The following is a 27,145-nucleotide window of genomic DNA, read 5'->3' on the forward strand; positions in this document are numbered from 1 at the left end:
ATGCCTCGATTCTTCCTTCTAACCAGGGTAGCTGGTAGTTGTTAGAACAGTTCCTTGAAGATAAAAGATTTATATCCTACTGGGTCGAGGAGGGAATTAAAATATACTACAGACCCTGGCTAAGTGTTCTGTTCACTGAGCTATTGTAATAAAAGAGCATCACTACTACAAGAATTGTTTTCAAATAAGATGGATCTATTTTTTTAAGTAGTAAGTGAAAGTGTGGTTTGACAAGGCAACTAAACAAACCTAATAGATAATTCCTGTGGAATATGGTAGTCCTTCCTCCTTCCTGCCTCTTCTCCATCTCCCAGCTGTCAAAGCCTGTCCTCCTTGCAGTGATTCTAGTGCTCAGCTGATCTCTTGCTGGGCCACCTCAGCTGTCTCAGCTAGTGGGAAGTATTTACATTTTTCCTGAGTGAATTTAGTGGGCTGAGTCTAGTCACCAAAGTATCATCTAACCACTAGATCCCCATTTGAGGGAAGCAATGGGAATGCATCGCTAGAGTGGTAGAGGGGAAGGGAGGAAGAGTGGGAATAACTTCCAGGGCTGCAGTGAGTGCCATTTGATCGGCTCAGCACAAACCACTGGAGTGGAAGGAAGTTCTTCCTTGTTGGACTAAGTAAGCCCTGCAGAAAGGTGTAGCATCTAAGACCCATCTTGTCCTCAGCAAATCCTATTAATTATATCAGGGATTTCCAGCTGAGCCTGATGACTTTGGGCAACTCCCAGCTCTGGTAAATACACTAACTATTGTCAAATCCCCCCAACAATCTGACTATTGTTGAATCCTCCTTGTAAGAACCTACAGAAGGTACTTACCCCTCTGTAGGCTGTGTAAAGGAAGCTGAGGCACTTCGCTTGTCTGCATCTTCTGCATCTTCTGCTGTGAGGAGTAGACACGTAAAAACTACTTTGGGGCTAGACCTTTTTGCTAAGTTAGGAGCAAGTCAGAAAGGTGAAAAAAATTTTCATATGATTTGGTTGAAAACTACCTCTGTGATTGGAAAGGCTGTATTTGATTTGTGGAAAGATAGAAAGACACAGGTTTTGCTGAAAATAGTAGTCTTGGTTGGTGCACCATTTTTTAAAATATTTATAAACATAGTTATGAAATATCAGGATGAAAAAGGCTAAAAATGGTAGATATCTTTGCTGCATTAGTTGTTGCTTGAATTACTTCAGTTTATTTCAGCTGAAGTTCAGAGTTCAGTAACTCCTGTATATTTTACCCATGGAGTTGCATGGATGACTGGGCCGAATCTTTAGGAATTATTTTTATGCATCTACAAGAGTGATACTTTGCCATGCAGCTGTGAATGCATTAGTTGAACATGTTTATGAATGCGATACTGACTGCTTTGTGGATCTAAGGATACAAAGCAGGATGAACTTCTATGAACTAACTTTTGCAATATCATTTCTAGTAATACAGTGCTTCTATTTGAAGCCTTTTGGCATTTCTGATGGACTTCTGAAATTTTTATCTGTCTGCCATTTTGACTGTCTCCATAGTCTGGTTCAGACTGTCATTGGTTACAGTGTGCGGGGGTCCATAACAAAGAAAAATTGATCACGTACCTGCATCAAGAAGTTTTTGGTGATGACAAGATTCGGAAAATGCAGCGGGGCTTGGGAAAGGCCTGAGAAGCATCACCATGCAGTGTTTGTGAAACAAGGGGTAGAAGTCAGGGAGAGTAAAGAAGGACATTTATACTGCCATCCTAAACTGTCTCCCTTTCCTGTGCAGTAGAGATGTTTTTTATAGAAAGCTTTCTGTTCTCTGTTGTTCAATCGTGCTGTGGGTACCAGACTTCATTTAACAGCAGATTTCTTTACGTAAGACCACAGATTTCCTTTTTTCATTCTTTCTTCCCGTATCTCATTGTTGACCTTCGTTCTTCATTCAGTCTCTAGGAAGCATTTCACCTTTCCCCTGTTTCATCTCACTATCTACTCTACCTCCTGCCCAGACTGCTACTAATTAACTTGGTACCTACCGTAAGCTCGCTTATCAGCTCGGTATGCAGAGAAGCTTGCTTTATTCCCAAGGGCTTGTGACGTACATACCATGGCACGATTAATCTCTCTGTAATCAGTAAGACTATTCTTCCCTATAACCTTGTCCTGAAGCAGTTTCTGAGAGCCTGAGCAAGTACTGGGGACAAAGTGCTGCTGGGCCACCTTTTCCTGTCTTGTCTGCCTCTCCTTTCGCCTCCCAGGTTCTGCTTGGTCATCTTTGTTAAATATGACTTCGATTTTTCTGTTCAGGAGCACAATTATTTTGTATCTACAGAGGGCAGCCATGACCTATGGTTGATACATTTCTGGTCAGTATAATGTCTTGAGCAGGAGAAAGCAAAACCCCAAGGAAGTTTTGCCTATGCTCGGATGTTCAAAGAATATGTGCAACTTTGAGAAATCCAGCTGTGCTTGGCCTGCCATAGCTGAATGTTAATACATGTCTTGGGAGCTGGCAATCTCTTTTTGTCTTCCAGCTTATTCCAGAAAGTTATCCTATGTGTAGTCGCTGTATAGTCACAGAAGGACTGATATTGCAAGGAGAGCTTCTACTGCTGCTACTAGTTCCTCACCTGTCTCAGGGATACCTGAAAAGCATAAATCTACAGAGACTGAGTCAGAGACACTTGTTATGTTGTGCAGAACTAATGGATTTCTATTTTCTGGCAGTGGGGAGTCGCATTTAAGGTGAGAAGTGTTTCCAAGGCTGCCTGCACACCTCAGGTTCCTAAGTATTTAAAATTAACAAGGCAGTGCCTCCTTTTCTGCCCTGAGAGTGACAGAAAAGTAAAAAGCGGCTAGCAAGACTATGCTATATGGAGGGTTTTATCTCCTTTTACAGCCTTTCAAATTCATTTATGGCGCATGTTTCGTTTTTTCTCTGCAAAAAAGAAAGTGAAGGCTAGAAACTTCCTCATCTTTTTATTCTGAATTCTCCTTAGGGCAGGAGCCTTAAAACTGTGAGATTTCATTCACATTGGTAAAACTTTCTTCAGCTGGTTTAAGTTTAAGGACAAAGCCCAATTATTTATTGGGCTGTATTATTTACTTTTTGTTGGAGGGCTTTCTATACTTGTGTAGAATCTCTGCACATTGCAGTACTTCTACTGATGAAAAAACAGACATTGCTGTATATAGGATGTACATTGGCAGTGTGCACTCTTCTGAAGGAATTCACCCTGGTGACTGTAATGCTGCTAAATGGAGTGACTTCTCCTTTTGTGCTCATTGAGAGCTCCTAACGTGGATCCGGCAGAGGAGGAGAGAACTTGACTGTGACTAAAGGTGAAGAAGGAGGAGGGCAGTTAAGATCCTACTGCTAGAATATGGTGAAAGAATCAAGTGGAATACCTAGTATGGAAAGAGCAAGTGAGCAGAAAGAAATAGTTTCAAGATAAAATTAAGGAATCAGTCGAGAATAGTTAACACAGGAAGATTGTTTGCTGTCAGTCTAGACTATACTAGATGTCTCTGGAAATAAGAGAAAAAAAGACCTGTATACACTGGGCTGCTTTACTATAGAACAGTGTTTGCATTCCTTTTCTCCAGACACAATTTCACCATTCCAAAACAGGACAGTTTTCAGCCAAAGGACGTGAGATGCAGTGAGAAAAGTAAATGTGTAATTGCCACAGAGTTCCTGTTCCCTATCTTCCTCCCTGGTCCTAGCCGCATATTATTGCTGCTGATGTTGCCAAACCTGTTATACACTGGAGCCCTCCCTGACATATTCTGAATTGCTAACAAGGCATCAAACCAACCAAGTGAAAAGGAAAAAAGTGCTATTTTCTGTTGGGTTAGTAAACTAACAGTCACGAAAACATGCAAGAAGCGCCAATATGGAGAGAAGAAAGGACCTCATGGCCTATTTCTGTGTTGAAGAATCGGGAATGCCCTTTTCTTTTCAACAGCATTAGATGGTTCTGCTAGGGAACCACACCTGAAATATTTGGGAATTACCACCCAGCATTAAAATATAGCCTCCTTGGGTTGGAACTCAGTGACTGTGCAACTCACTGTAATACTAAATAACTGTGGACTGAAAAGCAATAGGTGTGAGAGGAGTAGAAAGAAGTTGAAATAACTGTGGCAGAATGTAGCTTCTTGAGGAGGAATTTGGCATTGTTCGCTGTCACTGGTGTGCCCGACAGTGTCTCTCCTTGAGGCGCTCTTACGTTCCTATTGTATAATGTTGCTCTTTCTTCAAATTCTTTCAGTAGTGGGGTGGGAGAATGGGGGAGGTGTTGCCAGACAAAGAGCTCACTGAACTATTTTATTGATGAGCTGTGCTTTGGAGAAAAGAGTACACTGCTGTTATTGCTACTGGTCACTCCTTGAGCGTTGTGCTTACAGCAAATGCCGCGCAGAATCCCACGCGCTCCTCGGCACCTCTTCCCAGCCAAAGGTGCTCATAGTCTAAAGCAAGCGTGACAAAGCCACAGAGCAACAATTCAAGTATGGAAGGCCAAAGAGAGATAATTTGGTAAGAAAAGAAATAAGAAAGAAAAAAAAAATAGTAAAATGTATTTTAATAAAGGCCATTTTTGCTTGAAAACTAGGTCTACAACTGTGATCCTTTTTTTGCTTCATTAGATATCCTCTACTTGAAGGCAACACAGTTTGTTTCAGCACTAGTTTTAGCACTGGTTTTCACTGCGTTTTGCTCCAGCCATGTGCCATAAAGGCAGCACACCTCAGAGAGAGGAAGCTCGATGTGGTTCCTTTTTCTTCCTCAGGAAAAAATGGGTGTTAGATTTCAGTTACAAATCCGTGCAAATAGGCGTTCACAGAGGTCAGTGAAAGAGCATTTTCTTTGTTACTTTATGAAAGCAAATAGACTTTACATGAGCTGAAAAGAACGTAGCTTTTATCTTGGCATGGTTCCTCAATGTGCAAGCTGTCAGTTTATGTAGTGATACGAACAGGTTTTATCCAGTTCTGACATGGATTTGCATTTCTAATGGACACTGCCAAATTAGCAAGAGCACATCATAATGCATTTCTGGTATGTGCCATGATCATGCCCTGTAGTATTGCAGTTTGTATGGCATCTGAATTGTTATCCTGGTACATTCTAGCATGGCATTGTGAAGATGTTTTGGATGTTTTTTTCTGTGGTGTGAACTACTGTTTCCAAGGTCAGCCATCAGCTGCAGGAACAGTCTCATAAAGAGCACCGTGCCACATCACTGCCAGGCCAGGCTGCTGTTTGTAAATCAGTGCTGTGAAAACAATACACCACTTTTGCTTTCTCCTGAGGCAGCAGCAGTAGTGATACTGCAGTTCCTATTGTTTGTAAAGGGGAACTCTGTTTTATCAAGGCTTCTGTTGCTGAGAGATAGCTTTCTTGTTCACTTGTAGGCGGCAAAAAAACCCGGGCACGCGATACGTGGAATTAAGTGTGTATCTGGTTGAACTGATGGCTTTGGCAGAATTTATTAATGGTGATAACTGTCTGCTTGTTCGACATCATGTCTGTACTCATGAGAAGAGTGATGACTGGTTGCGAAGGGTCTTTCCGTGGATATGAGAAGATTGCCCATAAAGGGAGACCTGCAGGACAGAGTGGTCATAGTTCGTGGACATCTGTGTTGGACTGAAGTCATATTTGATGCTAAAGATGATCCATATGATGGTGCCACTGTTTCTTGAGAAGAGTTGTCAAATCTACTGGCTACAGGCAACCTCTGATTTGTAAGACTGTTCTGTGAAATCCTTTGCAGATGAAAGATGTCAGAGTGATTCAGGAGACTGTTAACTATTTCAAAAGCTCTCATTGACACTTGGTGCATGGGAGATCGAAGTTTTGGCTGAAGAGACTTCTTTGAATATATTGGAACTACTGATGAGGTACATATTCTTGTCCACTGCCTCCTCTGCTCCTCCCTGCTTCCTCCAAATTTTGTCTCGCTTGATTTAAAAAAAGGGATAATAGTCTTTTGTCAGAATCACCATTATATGACCCTTTTCTTCTCACACTTGAAAGTGTGGCAGTGTGTGACACCCAGATCTCTCACAAGTTTCCAGTCTACACCTGCTTGTGGATCACTGATGTTGACAAAGTCTCCATGTCTCCATTGGTATTAAAGAACTTTCCAAGTCTTTGATATATGGTGGTGCTACTTTTAGCCTGATTCTCGTGCTCATCAAGCTATTCAGCAACAACTTTGACCATCATCAAGACTTCCTAAATTTCTGCTTCAGCCACTGCTATGGGATGTACATTTGGCCATCTGAAGAGAAGATGAAGGGCCTTCACAATGAGAGCTGACTCTTCTGCTTCCTTGGCAATATCACGTTCACCTGCTGTTCTTGAAATGATATTTGCAAAGTAGGGGATGGGGCAGAATGGGGAATGTGTGGAGGTGAAGAAGAATTGTAGCCTTTAGGTGATTTGTTCAATTTCCTATGAGCCCTGTAAAGGCCAAATGATGCACTTATCTTTATTTATGCAAAATCCCTGAAAAGTGTTTGCTTACATTGAGTGCTGCAGCTTTCTGCATCTCTTGCTTGCTGCTTTCCCCTTGCAACCCTACTCTGAAGTGTCCTTGCCTGGCAGCCCAGCTACAGCAAACTTTGTTAAGCCTGTCTCACAATTTCTGAAATTCCAAACCTCAAGTACGTGACTCTGACAACATGAGTTTCTACCAGATCACCACACTTCATCATGGGGCTGGAGAAGGCAGAAATATGTTCATTTCCATGCAAACTATGTATGGCTTATTTAATGTCATTAAGACCAAAATATGAGTCATTAAAACACTTCTAGAGATCTCTTCAGAGGTGATTTTTTTATGTTCCTATTTTATATTTTGTTAATTTGCGGGCTGAATGGTTTTCTTACAGGTTGTGTTGAAACCGGTATGTCAAACAAGAAGTGTAGAATCTGACTGTAAACATGTTTCCAAACAAAACAAAGACAAAAGCAAGGCTTCTTGTGAATTGTGGCTCTCTAAGTGGAGAAGTTTTGGCTAGAAATTGCCACAGTAAGAGGTTTTTGTGGTAGGTCGGTAAGAGACAACTGAAGTGGAACAGCTTGAAGAACATACAGAAAAAGGTGAAAAATAAAACATTATATTCTCCAAATCAACACTGGATGTATGCCTTTGGATGAGTGAAGGGAAAAAATACTACTGTTTTGGGGTGACAGATGAAATACTGGTATTATAAACAAAGAGGCTGTGGTTAGCTGATTCCCCACGTTTGACATGCCTATGCAAAACTCTTTGGGATGAGAGTAATTGGTTGTCGTCGCTGTTCCTAAAGTCCCTGGTTTAGCTGTTGGCCCTTCCGAGTTCTCTCCATAGCATTCACACTGAGCCAGCTGGTGTCAGAGCCCTGGCACAGTATAAATATTTACTGCCTAACAAATCCAACTTCCTCATTTTGGTATAGTCCCACTATTGATTATAGTCCTGCCTTTCATTCCACGAATATGTCTACATCAGTTATATCCATATATTTATCAATTCTTAATATTCTTTGAGAAGGAATTAAACATCTTGCCCTCCTTTCATTATATTTTAGTTTGTGCAGCTCTACTTGCTGTTACAAGATTGCTGGTTTTCCCCTGTTTTCGGTTTTATGTGTCACCAAAGCATTGCTGGTGTTCTATATTTCAGGTCTACAGTTTATAGCAGTTTAGAAATTGCTGGATGTTTCCTATTCCAGCCAAGTGGTCACTTGCTGTTTAAGAACCGCTGGATGCTTTTTATCCCATGCCAATTTCACTGCAATCTACTAGGATTTTTTTATTGTAGCAGTTCAGCTCCCTGGATTCTTACTCTTTGTAGGGCTCTATGCAGGCTGATTTTCTCGCGGTGCTCAGTTGTTTCTCCTCTTAGTGCTACCCAGGTGAGTGAGGTGCTTAACAAAATGGTCCACAGAATCATTTTTTCTTAGTTGTTCTGTTGGTTAAGTTTAATGTGGCAACACTATTTTGTGAGACATGTTGTGTGACAGTACTCCAAAAGGTTTAGGGAGGACTTCCCTGTAATAAGTAAACTGTAAGGCAGAAATTCAGTTTTTACGGCAGGGCTGATAGAATATACTACGTATTTTATAAATATATGTGCACCTGTAGTGTACAGCCCACACATGCCAATTGGAACTGTGTCCTATTGTGGTATGTACTGTACAAACACAGTAGGATACGCATTTGGCCGTTCACACAAGCAAAATGTCCCCACATTCTTCAGGAATAGATTTTCTGGGTATTTAGAGTTCGTGTACTGTTCCCAAGTGGTCGACATTTTCTTACTGAGTATCATGAAGTGATTCTTTTTAGGACGTTATATATGCTGTTTGTCAAAGCAAGTATCAGCTGTTCTCTGCTGTCATACATACTTAAACCACTAGACCCTCGTTATTCTTTATTGGTTAACAAATAAATGAGCCATTATTTTGTCTCCTAATGCTCTGCATAAACCATCTTTGCCGCTTTCCTGGTGGGCTATATTGTGGAGTAATTGGGAGGTGCTTTTTGATTACATCCTGTTGAGGAAGTAATTGTGAATGGTCTGCATGTTGCTTGTTTACGGTCCTGATGCAGGTAAGTAACAATGTCCGCCCCGTAATTAGAGAAAGACGTTGTATTTCATGCTTTTCTTCTCTTGAGGAGTAATCGCAAGGACAGGGGAAGCGAGGGGACTGCTCTTGCACCCGAGGAGCTGCTCTCCGGCTCAGTCATCCCCGCTCCAGTTTCCAGTCGCTACAAGCCTTCGGGCTGCGACTTCAGGCAAATCCTCGGATGACGGCAGGTCTCTTGGAGGACGAATTTGCTCACAGTGGGGACTCACTCTGACTTCGTGCCTTGCAAACGGGGCCGAGATCTTACCGAGCTGTCTTGCAGCCCCCCTCCGCCAGGAAAAAAAGAGAACAAAAACGCTTCACTGAAATACATCATTCCGCAGCACTTCAGGCGTCGATGAAGTCTAAGGAATCAGCAGCGCCAACGCCCCCCCCCGCCGCCGAGTGCTCGTACGTGAACGCTCGTACCTCGGGGTCTGTGTCCGCTCCAGGCCCCCCACACTTCCAGGCCCCCCACACTTCCAGGCTCCCCCAGCAATTCCAGGCCTCAGCCGTTGGCGGACGCTCCCGCTCCCGCCCCCGCCCGCGCGCGCGCCGCAGTGGATCGTGCCCGCCACACTAATCAGCAGCGGCTCCCGCTCTTAAAGGGGCCGCGGCACCGTTCTCATTTCCCGGGACCCCACCAAAAGAGGGGACCCCTGCCAGAGGAGGGGGCTCTGGGCGCGTGGTGTCCTACCGGCAGGGACTCCCCAGCTGGAGGTGGCCTGGCAGGGGCCGCTCCCTGCCGCCCCTTGCACTGCAGGCCCCTTCAACCACTTCTGCTCCCTTCAGAGTTTCAGGCCAACAGGAGAAGATTGTGGGGAATAATCCCAGCTGGTTCAGAGATATTAAAAGCAGCTTTATCCCTGATTCTGAAAAAGGAACTTAGGCATCCGACTGCCTTTCCACCCAGGCACCCCCCTGTTGTCCTCACCCACGCCGCACCCCTCCAGGTCCGACCTCCCTTCCTCCCCTCCCGCGTACCTTCCGGCAGTCCCAGTGCCAGTCTGGAAACTTGTTGGTACATACACGGCACAACAGCTCTGCACGTGCACCGTCCTTCTGTCTGGATTAGACCGCTGTTACTCCCCTTGCTTGAACACCGCTTCATTGCTGCAAACCGTTAGCCTCGTCGGCCCGGCCCAGGCAAGGCCCGTATCTTCCCCTGTGTGCTCTTCAGCCTCTGCTCGCTCTAATGACTTGCCTCTCTGCTGTCAAAAACATCGGTCCATCCTTCTGTTTTAACGTGACCCTGGAAATCCTTTCACTTCTCTGCCTTGATTTCACATGTCATTCATGGACATGAACCTGCTTTGTATATCCGTGTGTTACTGCTTTTGAGGGACCGAGCTGACTGAGAGTATAAAGAAAGCTTTTCTTTGTTAAAATTATTAGTTAAAGCCAGTTACGAAGTTAATTGTGCAGTAAAGCCCAGGAACTAAGTCCTTCCTCTTAGGCAAGATTATTATATAGACAATCACAGAATCATTTCGGTTAGAAAAGACCTTTAAGATCATCAAGTCCAATCGTAAACCTAACCCTGCCAAGTCCACCGCTAAATCACGTCCCTAAGAGCCTCATCCACACATCTTTTAAATACCGCCAGGGATGGTGACTACTGTTCCCAAAATACGGGCTTATTAGAGTGCCTTCCTCTACTAGAGCTGTCCTCACGTCTCATGTTTTCCATCTGCCTGAGTTATCCTCTTGACGAGCACCTGAGATATACTTTCAGGGCAAGACTTGCTGGATGCTACAAACTCTCTCTTATTTTCAGAGTGCTCTCACATATGCCGAGAAAATATTTACCTACTGAGTTATTAGAAAACTTGGTGACTTCTGGGGGGAAACTGATGGTGAAGAATTTCAACTTGGCTATGATCTGATACACTGCAGAACTTGAAGCTCTTACCCTTTGTACTGAAATAATGAACTTTGAGCTTCTGAACATTTCACGCCACAGGTGTTCTAACAGGCAGTGATTAAAATCATGGAATAAGTCAGGACAGAAAGGTCTCGTTTAGGTCAACTACCCAGCACAAAATGGACAACTTCAAAGCTCGAACCGGTTGCTCAGGGCCTTGTCCATACATCTTCTGAAGAGCTCCAAGAATGGAGATTACTCAGCCTCTCTTGGCACTTCTTACCAGTACTGAACCACCCTCATAGGAAAAACCAATTTTTCCCTACATAGAGCTGAAATTTTCCTTGGTGCAACCTGAATGTTACCTCTCGTCCTTCTGCTTTACACATATGTGAGAACCTAGAAGTCACTTCTGTGGAGGAGCTGCTTCCTCTTTCTGAATTGTGGCCATTCCAGTCATCTCTGAAATTAGCAAGTAATTCCATAATTAATTTCCGTCCATATGAATTTTCCCTGTTGACAAATATTCAGAGTTATACTGCCAAAATCTTCCCCAGTTCATTCAGTACTGACAGTCAGATAAATTAATAAATATTTTATCATTAAGTTCTACTAGCGGGCAACTTTGCTCAAAGCTTGAGAATAAACTGAGTTGTTACCTAGGGGCTCTGCCGGGAGATTGACGATGCGGTTTCATGGGCCCGTTTAAAATAAAGTTGCTCACAAAAAAGAGTGTCCTGCCACATCCCATTTCCATCCCTGGACCCGTATTCCAGTCCCCCTCATTGCACCAGCACTAGCAGTCAGGATGTTGCCCGGATCAGCTGGCTGCTCCGAGCGGGACTGTCCTGGTGCCAGTGCAGTACACAGGCATCCCGAGCTGTTTATGCCACTGCACTGACAGACTGCGAGCTCTGATTCCTTTTCCTGGCCCTGGGTGACAGTGAGGGTTAGTCTCTCTGTGCCAGTTTATCTGTTTATCTGTAAAAAGAGTTGCTGGTTTTCAGGAGTCTTACAACTGAGGTTGCAATACCAACAATTTTTTATTAGGCACTTTATTTTGAATCTAATTTCAGGAAACTCTTTATTACTTCTGGTAAAATTCCCACAGATATTTTTTCAAAATATGGGAAAAGCTAAATAGGGCAGAAAAGCCAATTATGACCTACTGTTTGAGCATCCTAGTATGCTCTTTTTTTTGTCTCTGTGGTGCCTCTGCCATGGCTATGGTCATGGGAAGAATTAACAGAAGAAATTACTGTGATGTTCGAGATGACCTAGTAGGAGGACCCCCAGACGACTGATGGGACCAGAATGAGTCTGGCTGAGTTACTGCAGTGCAAAATGGAGTGCTTAATTTGGCCTAGGAATTAAACCTAATTTTGCTCTGAGCCAGATCTAAAGCACCCACGCAGTTGTAGGTAGTAGCCCTCTACAAAGGCAAAATGCATTAAACGCCTTCACCTGGGTCTGCCAGAACTCATTTTACCATTGCTTAAGACTGGTACCACACAGGAGATTCTTTCATTATCTACAAAAATTGCAACTGAACAATCATTCCAATCCACAGGTCAGTCTCATGGCTCATGGTTAGCAAAAGCATTTCCAGAAATTACCACGTCATCCTGGTCCCTCAGATTATCCTCGTTCAGTGCCTTTGCTATGGGACTAAATCAGGACTAAGTAAGCACCAAGTAAGCATTTTTCAGATTTTTCCAGTCTGCTACTTTCCCTTCCTACTCTGATCTATACACATGAATCTGCGTGACCCAGTTCTCTGACACCAAAGAGCTGTCCTTATACTTGAGAGGACTAAAAAAACGCGCTTTTCTGTGGAAAAAGCCCCTCTCATTTTTAAAGGTCATCCCTGCAGGTCCGGGATTAGAAGTGCAGGGAGCAGGATGTGGGTGTGCAGAGCTGCCCGTGCCCCACCTATGGAGCTGCCTGTCTGGCCCCTTCCCCTAGGACCAAGCTTCTCTGCTGAAGAGCCCAGCTGCTCCACGGGCTGGCTGTGCAATCGACAATGATCTCCAGTTTCAAGTGTGACAGCACCGACCTGCTCGCTCTCCATTCATCTGCAGGTGGGGGCAGCGGAAGAGAAAGGGAGGGAGGGAGAGGGAGGACACTGCAACCTACGTGAATAATTGATAGTGCAAGGAAAGGAGAGCAGCTGGGTTCCCTGTCTCCATCCGCTCACCAGCTGGGGATGAGAGATCTTTGCTCAGGTAGGGGATGAACAGCTTAGCTGCTTTTATTCTCGTCTTGCCTGCAACACCAATTAAATATATTTTGCATCTGGAAGGAAGGGGAGCAAAGACAGCTGGGGGAGGGTTGATCCACATCATCTCTGCTGCTTGCTTGGCGTTGTGTAACGGATGGACCTTGGGGCAGTTTCAGCCTCAGCAGGGAAAGTGGCAGAATGCTTTTTTTAAAAGACATTGTGCTGTACTGCATTGTGTAGAGAATCAGCTGGGGAGAGAGACAGAGCGAGACAGAGAGCGTGTGGAGGTGGGGAGAGTGGATGTCTGTGTAGGAAATGAGACAAACTGAAGAGATGGGGGGGGGCATGAAAGAGGGTCTCTCCAGACTCAGAGAAATCCCACCGTGATTCTGTCAGCGTTTGGCATAACTTGATGAGTCCAAGGGGGCAGGGGGAGGTGCTGGTTGTGCACACTCAGTACTTTATTTAGAAGCTGTGTGCATAGATCTGTGGAAACAGTGGATGTGAAAACATGTATGTTTCTGTCTGGGGGTGCATCTATGAGTTTGTGATGACCAAGTGTAATATTGCAGTAAAGCATAAAAAAATACAGTTTCTGCCCTGAAGAGTTTACCATTGAAGGATATGCTGCTGTGTTTATGTGGTACTGCGCAGCTTCCGTGGAGCTTCTGATGTTCTTACAATGACTCAAATAATTAATAAAACTGCAGAGACCAGTTTCTGTGTTACAGCTAATACAGACTTTTCCTATGTGAGCAAGATAAAATGCTAATGCAGTTACAAGAATGAAAAAAAACCCGTTAACAAAAACTGGGAGAATACATAGCAAAAGGTATAGATACCAATTACTGTAATTGATACATTAAGATACCTACAAGGATACCTGAAAGAACAGAAACTTGTGTGCCAGTACCTAAAATACACAATAACTATAAAATGCATAATAAGCTATGCAAGTATAGACAAATACATGGATTACAATGTGAGACTATAAATACACTGAATTAGTCATATTAGAATGCAAGTATCAATAGGAACTGAATCTACTTAGTACAACTAAAGGCATATATTAGGTGATACTGCTGCATCAGCTGTGTAAATAGTAACAATTGTTAGCTTGATTATAAGATGAGGAACAGTAAGGGGAAAGGGGGCCTGTGATTTGCTTACATGTGGAAGTGATTTATTTGTATGAGTATTGCTAAAGGAGGCTAATTAGAACAGTAATTAGGGTATTTAATAATTGTTTGCTGGTTTGCCTGTGGGTCTTGAGGGCTTTGTACACAATGGGAGTTGCACAGGAGGTTAGGTGAAGCTGTGAGACAGTTAAATGAACGCTGAGCCCAGTGTGGTTTTCTATGTGAACAGAGCTGGCTCTTGTCCGTAGTGGCAAGCTGCCGAAGAATGGCAGAAGGACCTGGGCCTCTCTGCATATTTTGCTTTCACCATGGCCAGGCTTGCTATGGCTGCTGATAATGACCCTGGGATGGGGGAGGGCAGTAGTTACTGCTGGCAGCCCTCTCCAGCAGCAGAAAATAATGTCTCTTCCTCCTTCCTGGATGCAGCAGAAGTGGCAAGCTTGGCTCTTTGCCTTGGCCCAGTCACATCTCTGCTCAGAGATTCAGGTGAATGAGCAAGAGCTGCTTGTGCAGAGAGCAGCTGCTGTCTTCAGTGCCTTGGACTGGTCTGGGAGGCATTCGGGTTGGAGCGAGGAGGTGGGCTGTATCAGTTAGCCCATACTCCAGCATCAGATCTGCTGGGGGAAAAAAAAAAGGTAGACAAGAGGAAATGGAAACACCTGCCCTCCGTCCAAGTTCCTAAAGCCAGCGAGTGGATATTTTCTCCATCCATTCAAGTTGTCACCTACCTTGATTGATTCCTTACTCCTTACAGTCTCTTTTCCCACCCACAGACTCTTGAAGCCCCCATAATAATTTCTATCCAGGTCTTTAATGAGTAGAACTTACAGGAGTCATTAGGATGAAATTGCTGCACTCTTATCCCTAAAACTTTGATGTAGCTGCTTGCTTTCTCTATTTTTCTTTTTGCCCATCTATATCAGCTGTCTCATATGTTCTGTCTGATCTCTCTGCATTCTGCTTTCACGCTTCCTTTGCATCTTTTCCTAGCTCTCTGGCTCCTCTCTCAAATTCTCTTGTTCTGTGTTTCTTACTGTCCCCTTTATGAGTTAGAACAAATCCACTGTGAGGCCGACACTTGGCATAAGCTTGTAGCTGCTGCCTTTATAGATCTTGATAGAAAGAGGAAACATTACATCATCCTGTGGAATGAAATTGGGAGTCACAGAAAAAAACGTGTCCAGAAGAGCTCTGTGTTCTCATTTAAACACAACTATATGCATACTCTTGTAATGGAAGACTATGTTCTTATCCTCAGTTTTGATCAGGAGTGACCATCTATTGATGAGTGCAAATGCAGGTGGTTAAGGGGTTTCTGACCCCTCAGAATTTGAGCTTCCCTAGAGAATAGCTTACATGTTCGATCCGCGAGCTATTTCATAAGGGGGATGTAGAGCTAAATGTCTGTAGTACTTGATGTACATCAGCTCCAAGTACCAAAGGCAAGTGGGTTTGCTATCTTCTCAGTCTTCCCTTGAAGGGAATGGGAGGTTGTTGCCTTGACGCTCATTTTCCCGCTGGATACTGAGAGCTTGGGGAGAGACCCTGCTCAACAGCAGAGTTGAATAAGGGGCCCTTCTGCTGTCCTTGTCCGGTAGTGCTTGTCTTACCGTCACTGATCACCCGGAGTACAGCCTCCTGTCGCAGCAGAGCTCCCGCGGGCTGTGCACCACCCATGGATCCCCTGGAAAGGGCGCATCTGGGGGAGCTGATCTTCCCCAGCGGAGGGGGGGCTGTGACCCCATCCCGTGGGGTCTCATCTTTCTCCATCTCCTCTCCTCCTCGTCCCCGTCTTCCCCCGTGCCGCCGCCCGCCCGCCCGGCGCGGCTGGGGCCCGGTCCCAGCTGTGAGGTGCCCTTTGCGGTCGCTGCTTTGAAGCCCGGCCTGGGAGGAAGGGGGGGGCGGGAGCGGGAGGGGGCCCGCGCCCTTCTCCATGGCGAGGCAGGGGGAGAGGAGGCTCCCGAGGAGGGAAGCCGGGAGCGGGCTCAGCGGAGCAGTCCAGCATGTTTTCCCGGGAGCACGGCTTCCCTGCCGGAGCCTGCGGAGGGTGTGTACTGGGGCTGGGACCGGGACCGGGACCGGGACCGGGACCGCGCGGTCCCGCCGCGCCGCGGGCGCCTCGCCTTTCCCCCGGCAGCCCGGGGACGGGGCAGGGGAGCGGCTGCAGGCGGTTGGGGTGAAGCGCTGGAGCGGGTCCCGCCCGCGGCGGCTGCCGTGCTGGGGAGCGGGAGGAAGAGCTCTCGCGGGCCGTCTGACCGGGCGGGGAGGCGAGGAGGGGGAAGGCGACGGCCGCGGCCCACCGGGCGGCTCCGGCTCCGGCTCCGGCTCCGGCTCCGGGGCCGGCCGCGCTGCCGGTGCGGCAGAGCGGCCGCGGGCCCTCCCTCGCTGGGCCCCGCTCTGGCGGGGAGGAGGCGGGCGGGGGAGGCTGGCGGGGGCTCCCCTCGCTGAAGGGAAAGAGCGAGGCTCGCTTGCTTCCCTCCCCGGGCGCCGCCGAGTCCTCCCGTTTGGGCTTCAGGGGAGGCGGGAGCGCGGATGCGCGGCGAGATTCATTTAATTTCCCTCGGGAGTTCTCCCTTCTCCTGTCCTGCGGGGTAGCACCCGGCGGGGAGCGAGAGCTATAGCGGCGTTCTCCTTTCGGTACCCTGCCCGCCTTCTCCGTCGGCGGCGGCCCTGGGCGGAGAGCGGGGCTCGCCCGCTGTCGGGGCAGGGCCCCCACGGGAGGGCAGGACCCCCGCGGCCGGGAAGGGGAGTGCGGCGGGAAGTGAGGGGCCTGACTGGAAGTCAGAGTCTGTGGGCAGAAGGGTTTGTGACCCGCTGAGAGCAAACCCCGTCCCATCTGTAGCAGTCGCTTCCTTTTCCTAGTTCCCTCTCGGTAATTCCTTCTCTTGGATTTTAGGAACCTGTGTGTGAGCAAAATTGAACGCTGTACAGGTGTTAGTAGAGTAAGGCTATTTGTGTCATGTTTTCAGCAGTCTTCACTGAATACCTAAAAATTGCGTTTGGTAGAGCAAATACGTCTCTGTAAGGGAGTGGAAGAGCAGAAGCTGTTGCTCAAGGGGAGGTCATTGCCCAGAATTCTCCTTGTGAGCATTTCAGGCCTGTTCTTGTTTCACCTTACCTTCGGTTCTTCTGAATTGCCTGTCCCTTCTAGTGAGGGATTTAAAAGACATATCAGCATCTTATTGCAAGAATCACTCGTCAGGCTGGGACACCAGTTATTATACTGACTGTTGTTGCATAATTAGCTGCAAATCATGCCCTATTGTTTCTCCTCCTGGGAGACTTCCAGATTAGCAAAGGTTTTTACATTAGCTATACACCTGCTTCCCTGTGAACTTTCAGGAAAATAGCTGGGGATTTGGGGCATTTGTCTCTTCATAGTGCAACAAATCCCCTTTACCTCTGGAGTATTTATGAAAGACGGGTGAAAGGATGTATGAAATCTGTCAAGGCCAATTTGTATTTTCTCAGAAGAAATATTTGCATTGACTTGGTTATTGAACTGGCTCAGCTATGGCAGATGGGAATGATTTTGAGAGAGCTGTATAGACCGATCCCAGGACTGAAATAGCAGAGGATGCTGCAAGACAGGAATACAGAGCATGAGCAGAGTGGTGTGTGTGGAGATGGTGGCTTAGCGCTCTGCAAAGCTGCTTCTCGCACCGTTTCAGAATTGAGAGTGGAGTCTTGAGCAGTGGATCAGCAGTGCCCACTTTTAGTTTGGCTACCTGCTTGAAGTTAATGCGCTGGTTACTGTCACTAGTAAAATCCTAGTGTAGTCTTCAGCATTTTTCAGGCCATCTGCTTCCCCTTGTTGCCATTGCCTAATAAAGCTTCAGCAAGTATACCTTTGCACATACATATTCCTCTCCCCATCTGCAGAATCGCTTTTCTTTTTCAGAAGGATGACATTCTGCTTTTCTGGGCTTTGTTCCCAGCACCACCTATGTGACCTTCACTGTGACTTAAACCCCAGTTGTGACTGCTGGTAAAAACTGTGAATCGCATGGGAAGTTTATTAACTAACTGTAGGAGAGCTGCAGCTGGCAGTGAGGCTGTCCGTACTGCAATGGGCAATGCAATACATGTCTTTTAAACTACAGTATATTGTTTGTGTTATTTTTTGTTTTCTCTTCTATGAAATCAAGTAAGTGTTACTGCTGTTTGTATACACTGCTGCTCCAGCAGAGGCCAAAATAATAATAATAATATATTTTCAATAGAAGATGTGCAGCCAAAAGCCCCACTAATGTGCACAGTGGCTTTAGCAGCAGTGGTAACACAGAATCGTGCCTACATCTCCCCTGCAGTGTGTATCGGTTCTGTTCTGGCACCATCTCTGTTATGTTCCTCTCTTAGAGACTAATACCCAGGCTGTGGCGACTGGGGCTGTCCTTTAGGTGCTGATTTCAGCGATATTTCAGAACTTTCAGCTCTTTTAATATGGTTCAGTCTTGACATCTGATCCCAAAGCTTCCTGTGAGACCTGTCTTTATTCTGCTGCAAATCTATGATAGAGGAGGAACTTGGTGAAAAAGATCATTCAGCACTTACGTGACATTTGTGAGGAAAATAGTACGTGTGAACAGAGGCAGAGCAGTCAGGGCCAGAAGAATTTTTGCTGTTATATCCAGGATGTTTGCAAGTGGCAAGTGGTAAGTTAAGACATCCCAGGGAATCTCACAGGGAATGACAGCTTCCTCATCGGCAAGAAATGGACTGGGGAAAGGAAGACTAAGCAGAAGACAGCAGAAGGCAAAGGAGGCATGGCAAGCAAGCACTGGCATCTTGAGTTCTCCAAGAGTTAGAAGTTTTACTTTTTCCTTTTTTTGTGTGTGGGGGTTTTTTTTCCCCCCCTTCTGTCTCTGTCTCTTGCAGGAGGTCTGAGGAGGGTGTGTGCTGCTTCAGTGATGTTATAGACTCTCCTACCCAAGGCTTTCCATGTGCTCTCGCTCCTGCTGTCCCCAACAAGGTAAAGGCAGTCCATGTTCCTCTGGCTTGGGGTTGGAATGTGCCTAGAACCACTGAGCAGAAGAAATGCCTGAAAGCAAGCTTGTGTGCATGCATGTGTTGTAGCTATAGTTGCCTGCTTCTGTGAGAATCCTACACTTGTTCGTTTAATTGTTTCTTATGCTATACTGTATCAAGTCAGTAGTCTGACCCATTGAAAGAGAGAAATCCCTGATACCGGTCTGATCAGGTTCTAGGTCAACCTTTTGCGACACAAGCTGAAGACAATTTGGCCAGTTGTATTGTCCATGCTGTCAGTTAAGGACGAACGATTCCATCTTGTCTTCAGCAAGCAAGTGGTTCCTGTGCCAAAAAATGGAAGGAGCCGTTGGCTCCTTCAATATCTGGGTCACCACAGAAGATAATGTTAGCTTCTGCAAATGTTGAATTCTTTTCCCTGTTGTCTTTTCCTTTTTGCAGGCTGTGGACTTGTTTGAGATGATTGAGAAAATGCAGGTAAGGAGAGGTTATTCTGTCAGACTTTGGGATCTCTTGATTTTTTCATAGCCAAACAAATAATCAGCTGCTATTTGTCTTGTCACTTCACTCCCAATACCCTTTTATTTGGGCTTGCAGAATATTTAGCTCTTCTAGGCCCAGACTCTTATACCTACTCTTAACTGGGGTTTGAAAAGCATTTTCCCATGTTCGTTTTTCCAACTAGCATGATGGAAGGAGTAGACACAAATTAATATCATTCTGTCTGTTCTTTGCAGAAGTGTCATTCTGAGAGAAAATCAAAGTTGCATTAAGGTTTCTCTGGCATCTTCTTCAAGAAACTATGTTTCTGCTGGGTAGCAGCTGCTAATGACAGGTCATTAATGGGTGTTAACAGCGTTTAGCAAGGTCAAAGAGTTTAATAAATAACTACTGTAGGCCCTGTCTTTAACTTGCACAGGAAAGAATGACTCTGGCTTAACTCTCGTAAAGAAATATGTGCATTTAGTTGCATATGTTACATTACAAAATTGAAATAAAAGGGGAAAAAACCAACCCTGCCCTACCAAATAAAGATATAGTAATATAATAATATGTTATATATATTATATATCTAACAACAAAATCTTCTCAAACTACATTTTTCAGATGATCTGTTCTTGGAGCATCCTTACAGAGTACCAATATTTTCTCTGAGTGGTACACCTTCTTTAAAATGCTGTGGTTAACTTTGACCTAACATAACATGTACCATGGCAGATAACGCCTGCCTTTTATTATGTGCAGGAATTAAACTAATAGGAAACAATTAACTTCTTTTCTGGAATTTGGGTGATTAAATTATGGATATGAGGAAAATGCACGACTTTGGTGGGACTATAAAGGTGAGGAGGTGGAAGGCAGCAGCAAAATGCTGAGTATAGAGTTAGGAGACTGAAGTACTGTTTGGCAGACTAGAAAGGACAAGTGGGAGAAGGAGGGGCTGAAGGTACATCTTTATATATACTCATGTGTATGAGATTGAAACCACTGTACTGACACCCAAACTGTGTTTGGGATGTATTCTCAGTGCTTTAGAATAACAAGCTCTGTAAGTGTGCCTGGCTTACTTTGCTCAGTGCTAGAAAGTAAGCTCGAGCGTGAAGAGCTGCTTGTTGAGTTCAAGCACATGTTAAAAGGTATGGCAGTCCTTTCCAGGCCTTTTGAAATCTGTATAAGGAAGAATCGCTAGCAGAAGTCCCTTACTGGAAGACTGTGTTGCTTAAGATTCTCAGTGTTTCTCAGCTCCCAGTTTACTGTATGAAAACTGTCTCTCACTGGATTTGAACCTCTTTAGTTAGAGATAGAACAGAGGGAGCTGATGAGAATTTCCAACATATGCAGGTCACCTAATTTTACATCTACATTGGTTTCTTAACTGCCCATTGTTAAAACTGTATAGCGTATTTTTTTTTTTTAATTTAGCTTGTTTTGTCACTTGTCTTGCACTCGGAGAATTAATAACTGCTACTTAAGTATGACAGCAATTTTTTGAAAGAAGGGAAGAGAGGTGTTTTCCAAAAGAAAAAGGGTCCCCTCCCCCCAGTATTTCTTTTTATTATTTGTTGTGGTCTTTCTTTACTAATCCTTTATTTATTCTTTTTTGTTTGTTTTTTCTTTCCCTTTTTCCATTTGACTCTGGCTCTCCTTTATATTTGTTGAAACATTCTTGAAAATGAAATCTGGGATTTTTATTAGCAATCAAGTGAGTAAAAGGTAAAGAAGGAGACTTGGACATTTCTCCTGTAAAATAACAACAACAAAGCCACAGGATAGAATTAGTTTTCGAGTATTTTAACAATCGGATTGGAGTATAATTGTTTGACTGAAATTTAACGTAGCCATTTCACATTATGTGTGATGAATTAACAGGTAAAGTTGTGCCCTCTTTTTAAACTGAAACCTGTCCCCGAGATCTGGGAATGAAGTTTGCCTTTTTATTTCTTTCTTTTTTTTCTAAATCTTAATAATCATTACTTGAAGTAAATGGGCTACTGGCTACATTGTTCTATGCATACAGATGTAGTGAAGTCATAGTAAATACTTTGATAAGGACACTTATGAATACATTGTTCTTGGATTGCTCTGCAGTGCAAGCAGTTGAAAAGCAAGCAAATCTTATTTCAGCCAATGAACCCAGATGTTTTAGGTCTTCACATACTTGCATAACCAATCCCTCTTCACTTACCTGCTTTTGTCTGTTATGGTATGATGTTCACTACCTCTGTTCTGCATTCGTACAGTTTCAACACATCCTTCAGTCTTATTTTCTCACAACTACCTTCATGGTTTGTTTCCTATGTCCCCTTTTATATCTAAGTTGTCCGTTTTGAACTAGTCCCCTGAAGGCACCGCTCTTTCCCCATAAAAAAAACATGTGTTATCATAGCATTGTTATGCCATGTTGGACCCGAGTGTGAGTCTGGACAGCTTTTTCCTTTGCTGTCCGTTTTTTCATCCGGCTCAGGCCAGGTGTTTCCCCTGTACAAGACCCTGGGATTCCCAGACCGATACTGTCTCCAGTAAGCTACGCAGGGAGACACTGAGGGAAAGCCTTTCCTTAAAGGCAATTCCGCAAGCCAGACTGGACCAAACCAGAAGGGTGTCTCAACAGGTGGCTGAGACTGCCATAGTTTATGCCTCTCCCTTTTGAGGAATGACGGTGATCATCAACCAGTTGTTCTGCCCATTCTTTGACACTTCAACAACTTACGCTGTAAGTCCTGGTTACCCTCTAAAATAAAGCTATGGACTATATGGCTGGGACTGCATTAGATCTTTGCCAGTATCTTAAGCTTCACTCTAGAGAAGAGGTTAGTAGATTTAGGCCTATGTCTTCTGCTTGCAGGCTACCAGGAGCTCCTTGAACAGTGCAGACTCATGGAACGTGCTGGCACATTCCTCCACTCTCTGTCGAGGCTCCAATACAAACTGCAGCTCCTTTACAGCAGCCCAGAAGTTTTCCCTCAGGCCTTTCTGAGATACTGGTCTCCTACCAGGACCTCCTTTGAAACTGGGAAGTTTTTGCAGTTATCAGATCTGTCAAAAATGCCAAGGAAGGGGAGAGACATCTTACAAAATTGCAGTTTCGCAACCTCCATTTCCATGTGCAGAAATCCCCTGGTGCATAGCAAGTTTGTCCTGGTTCTTTCCACAGTTTGTTCTGGAAGGCTGGGGCTGCTTTGTACCTACGTGTCCCTCCTGTCTCAGTCTGAATTTGATAGAGCATAGGAGGTTCTTGCCCCAAAGAACTGTTCCTGAGACCCCTGCTTCAGAACCTAGCCTTCCTCATGAGCCCCAACACACCAGGCTGACAGGTGAAGCTGCAGATCACATCAACAAAACATCCATTTGCACTTACATTTCATGCACTCCATTTTCTCAGCTTTACGACTTGCCCAAATGCAAAATGATTACTACTACCTCCACAGAAGGTAAAGATCACTTGTCAGCCTCTCTCTGTTCCATCTTAATTTCACAACCCACCATGTCCTGGTAATTTGCTGTTCATTTTGTCAGTGCTGTCCACTGACATTGCAATTTGAAACAGATCTTCTGATATTTCCCCATGAAGAATAGTTCGAAGCTGGTATTTGTTGAGGCTCCTCTGTTGAAAATACAACTGGAAAAAAAAATTTTTTTGGGGGGGTTGCCTTCTCTAAGCTCAGCTTTTATAGTTTGATCCTGTAGACATTTTGGCAAGCTTCTTTTTTCTAATATATATAGGAAAATAAATTTTTTGCTGTTATTATCTGCAGATTGTTCCTTACTTGCTTTACTGTATTTCTGTATTTAAACAACTAAAATTTGTTGTTACTTCTATTTTGTGTATTTGAACTCAACTTCAGGCTTATGAAGAATGCCCTCATGTATCTACTGCTAGTCTCCCTTACTGTGGCGTCTAGCCATACTGGTTTTCCTCTGGTGTTTCAAAGAGTTTTTTGAAGGTGTTATGCATTTGTTGTGAGCTCAGGGTCTGGCTCCTCATCATTTCATAACGATTTACCTTTTTTATGGCTCATTTTCAGGTTCTTTTAATAAACTTTCTCATTTTTCTATAACCTTGTTTTTATGTGTAATGGATGTCTTGTCTTCCCCCCCCCCCCCCCTTTTTGTTGCTTCTGCAAGGAGCATCCTGGTCATTATTAATCCTTGATGTAATGTTGCTATTGCTTAATGTTAATATTTTTGCTATACTAGCAGGTTTTTTCACCCTATATGGCTGGAGCATTGACCCCAAATTTTGCTCTTGAGTGCCTTGCATCTCCACTTTAGAACTCCACTCAGATTTACATGTTTCTACCAGATACTAGTTTACAAGCTAGTTCCACTGTGGAATACTTGCATAGACATAGCTGTTATAAATCAGATCCTGCTTATTTTCAGAACAAAGTCAAGAGCTGCTTGTCCTATCTGGAATCCCTGATTAGCCACTCCATTAAGCAGCCACTGATGGTGTATAAAAAATGGAGTTGCAGCATCATGTTCCGGTATGAGAGTACAAGACTTAGGTGGCAGCAGTTGAATGCTCATGTATTGTGTATAAGAGAAAGCTACAACTCAATTCCTGGTCTTTAGCTTCCTATCTGACAATGCGAATTTTGCCTCTTACTCTTCCGTTTGTATTGATGCCCACTTGGACTATGGCCAGCATTTTATGCAGCCTGTTGGCCCCTATATCTTTTCAGCTTCTTTTGTTCCGGACCTCTGCTCAGTCCATGTTAAAATTTTCCTAGTCCTGTGTGCTTCTGCTGCAGAGGTGTGGTGGAAGTGAGCTAGTCTTGCCGTGGTGAGAAGGCAGAAGATGGAATAGCCTTAAGAAATATAACCAAGTCTGGGTGCCAGCTGCTGATTCAGGAAGAAACAAGGCACCTGGTAGTCTTTTGCCCTGCCATTCCAACCTACCTCACAGTAATGGTGCCTAGGAGAGCAGATGTGCAGGGCTTGGCTATGTGGCGCCTTGCTGCCTGCAGGAGTCTGTTGCAGTAGTCAGATGTATAGATGGAGAGCAGCTTTGATTTTCTGTCTTGCCTCCAGGAGACAGATTTGTTCCCTTATGTGGATGGAAGCAAGCCACATAAGCTGCTTAAAGTCTTCTTGCCTAGCCCTAATCCTCAAAACAAGTGTTGTTACTTCTCTTAACTCTACTCTGAGGTTCTCTATGCTCTGCCTGACAGTATCTTCAAGGGAGAGCGAAGAGTGGAACAGGAATGAATGGTCTGAAATACTGTTCTTTCGCATTCTCTCTTTACCTTTTCCTTTTTTTATTGCTTGGGATAGCAAGTAAAGTAGCCAGAAGAGATTAGAGAATTAAATAAGAATATCAGTTTGGGAGGGAGATTGCTTTTGATTTCTGCCAGCTTTCTGCTTTTTAAGAGATGTAAGGAGGGGGGGTTTTTCAGTTTTTATGCCCAGCTAGGGGACTGCCAAGTTCTAGGTTTATTCCAAACTTGCATAAAATAGAAGATTACAGAGAGAGACAAAATATGCATTTTGGGGATATGGAGGAGGACACAGAGGGTAAGTGAAACAGACATGCTAAAACATAGGATTCACTGTCTGTGATTTTTCTGTTTCCAGGGGAGTCGTCTGGACGAACAAAGATGTTCCCTTCCAGCTCCTCTCAAGGTCAGGCCAAGTTGTTGTTGCCTCCTAAGTTGCAGAGAATGGTATATAATAACGGATCTGGCTTGCAGTGTATTTTCATCTTGGAGTGAACAGGAAGCCTACAAACAGCCCAAGAACACAAATATGCTTGCCTTTTTAATTTATTTATTTTTTTTAAAGTTGTGGCACAACAGGGTGAAACTATGTAGCTGAAACAGAATCAATACTTCCCTTTTTCAAATTTAAGTCGTTCCAAGAAGTGTTTAATATTATTAACAATCTTAGTTTTGACTAAATAATTTCTTAAATTTTATTCAATTTAAGAGCTATAGTAATATTTATGAAACCACATTGCATATTTCAGTAGTCTGCCTGAGGAGCCATAGATGCTACTAGAAAGCTGGTCTGTTTCCCTCAATATTAGGCCAATAAGAAGAGATTCCCGTCTTTAAATTCTCAACTCTTCCTCTCCCTTCTTTCAGTCTCAGCTCAGGCACAGTAACCTTAAAATACCTTGACCTTGAATTCAATCTTGGAATGACCTTAGGAAGAAAAAAAAAGCCACACAGAGAATTGATATAGCTCAATTCTGACAGAAATGGTCAGTGCTCTTTGTGGTGATGAAAGGGGCATGCAACTGGCATAAAGTGGCTCAGATACTCTTCTTCTTGCAGTCTTGCCTCAGCACTGCTCAGTTGTGTACCACAGGTCTAGCTATGGAGATGACACAACCTTGATCTCGCTGTAAATACAGTACTATTTCTACCATCCCTACTGTCATCTCTGTCTGCAGAACAGCAGCAGCTGTCTAACAGTGTGTGGAAGGAAAGGAGAGAGGCTCTCACTCCTAACCTCATCCAATTTGCCTATAGTTTGACTACAACCTCGTTTTGCATGCCTGTATTCTGTGTAGTTTCAAGGAGGAAGGTGGGTGAAAACTGACTCCTAAATTTATTCTTCTCAAAGTTCTGTATTATAACGCTGAGATTTGGGAAACAAGAGTCTAACCTTAAATCCTAAAGTAAAGCTCTAAATATGGACTAGGGCAGAGTAGAAGCTGAGGGTCCAGCTTGTGCCATCATGAGAGCATAACACTTTAAATGATGCCACGCATTTTTGCTAATGGTCTCTTCCAATTTCAGACAGAAGAGGAGTATATTCCTTACCCCAGCATCCATGAGGTGAGTTAGTACTCCTATCCTCTGTTTTAACTTGGACTTTATTTTTTATTGGCCTTCCAGCTTATTTGCCTTCCAGCTTATTGGCCTTTCAGCTTTCATGTTCTCTGTCCTCCTGAATAGGTATTACAGAAAGGGTGGCCATATCCTCTCATTATCTTACCCCAGTTTGGGGGCTACTGGATTGAAGGGACCAGCCACAACCTCTCCAGCTTGAGTCCAACTCTGTCTGACGTACCCTTTCCCTGGAGTGGTAAAGTGAAACTGGAGAGTGACCCTACAGCCAAGCTGTACCGCAAACATTTTCTGGGGAAGGTAAGGGTGTTCTTCAGAGCTTTCTCTGCCCACCCAGCCTCAAGGCTGAAATGTATCTCAGGCTTTTCCTGATGGGCTTAGAAATAACTGCACAGCCACTCCATTTCAATTCCTCGTGACGCCTTGAACTAATGTAAACAAGGTACATACTACCATATGGCTAGCAGTGTGTTAGGTTGGTCCTGTCCCCTTGCGATATGTGCATCATCCTGTGCATTAACAGAAGAGAAAGGTTTGCACAGGAAATACTTATATTTGGTTAAGAAGCTCTTCTGAGGCTCCTGGACAGATACCAACCTTGGGATGACAAAGGGCAAAAAAGTGTACTAATACTGGAAATGGGGATGGTATTATTTTTAGAGGAGACTTCAGCACTGACAGTGCAGGGCCCTCAGTAGTAAGAAAAATGGTCCATTTTCCTCCATGTAGATAAGTAGCAAGTATGGTCACCACAGAATGTGAATGAAGAAACTGGACAATGTGTTTTATGGTTGTTTGATTTAAGTAAGTTTGGTGCTAAGTGTTGCCTAACTTTAAAAATTTCAGGACAGGGGGACAGAGCTTGGCCTCATTAAGTGGATGTTTGTTGGCTGGCCATTAAGGTTCATTTGGGTTGGTCTGTTTAGGGAATTGGTTGATTCCCAGACTGGATCTCAGGATGATATTAACCATCAAGAACAAGTGAGAGCCTGACAGGTATACTCATGCTGCATCTTATTCAGTGGTCTCCCTCCACGACTGCTT

At 44.3% G+C, this 27,145-nt stretch overlaps 1 protein-coding gene across 1 annotated transcript in view; it reads left to right on the top strand.

Annotated features, from left to right (window-relative positions):
• The first annotated feature begins 15,817 nt into the window (after window positions 1–15,817).
• LOC104259599 (rap1 GTPase-activating protein 1) overlaps window positions 15,818–27,145 on the top strand; it is a 41,620-nt gene continuing 30,292 nt past the window's right edge. The window contains exons 1-6 of the mRNA XM_059833448.1: window positions 15,818–15,861; window positions 18,693–18,786; window positions 19,245–19,280; window positions 24,882–24,929; window positions 26,051–26,089; window positions 26,210–26,401. Of these exons, the coding sequence (XP_059689431.1) occupies window positions 15,818–15,861; window positions 18,693–18,786; window positions 19,245–19,280; window positions 24,882–24,929; window positions 26,051–26,089; window positions 26,210–26,401 (453 nt within the window). The remainder of the gene's footprint in view (window positions 15,862–18,692; window positions 18,787–19,244; window positions 19,281–24,881; window positions 24,930–26,050; window positions 26,090–26,209; window positions 26,402–27,145) is intronic.

This window comes from Gavia stellata, chromosome 1 (genome assembly GCF_030936135.1).
Source record: "Gavia stellata isolate bGavSte3 chromosome 1, bGavSte3.hap2, whole genome shotgun sequence".
Lineage (NCBI taxonomy): Eukaryota > Metazoa > Chordata > Aves > Gaviiformes > Gaviidae > Gavia > Gavia stellata.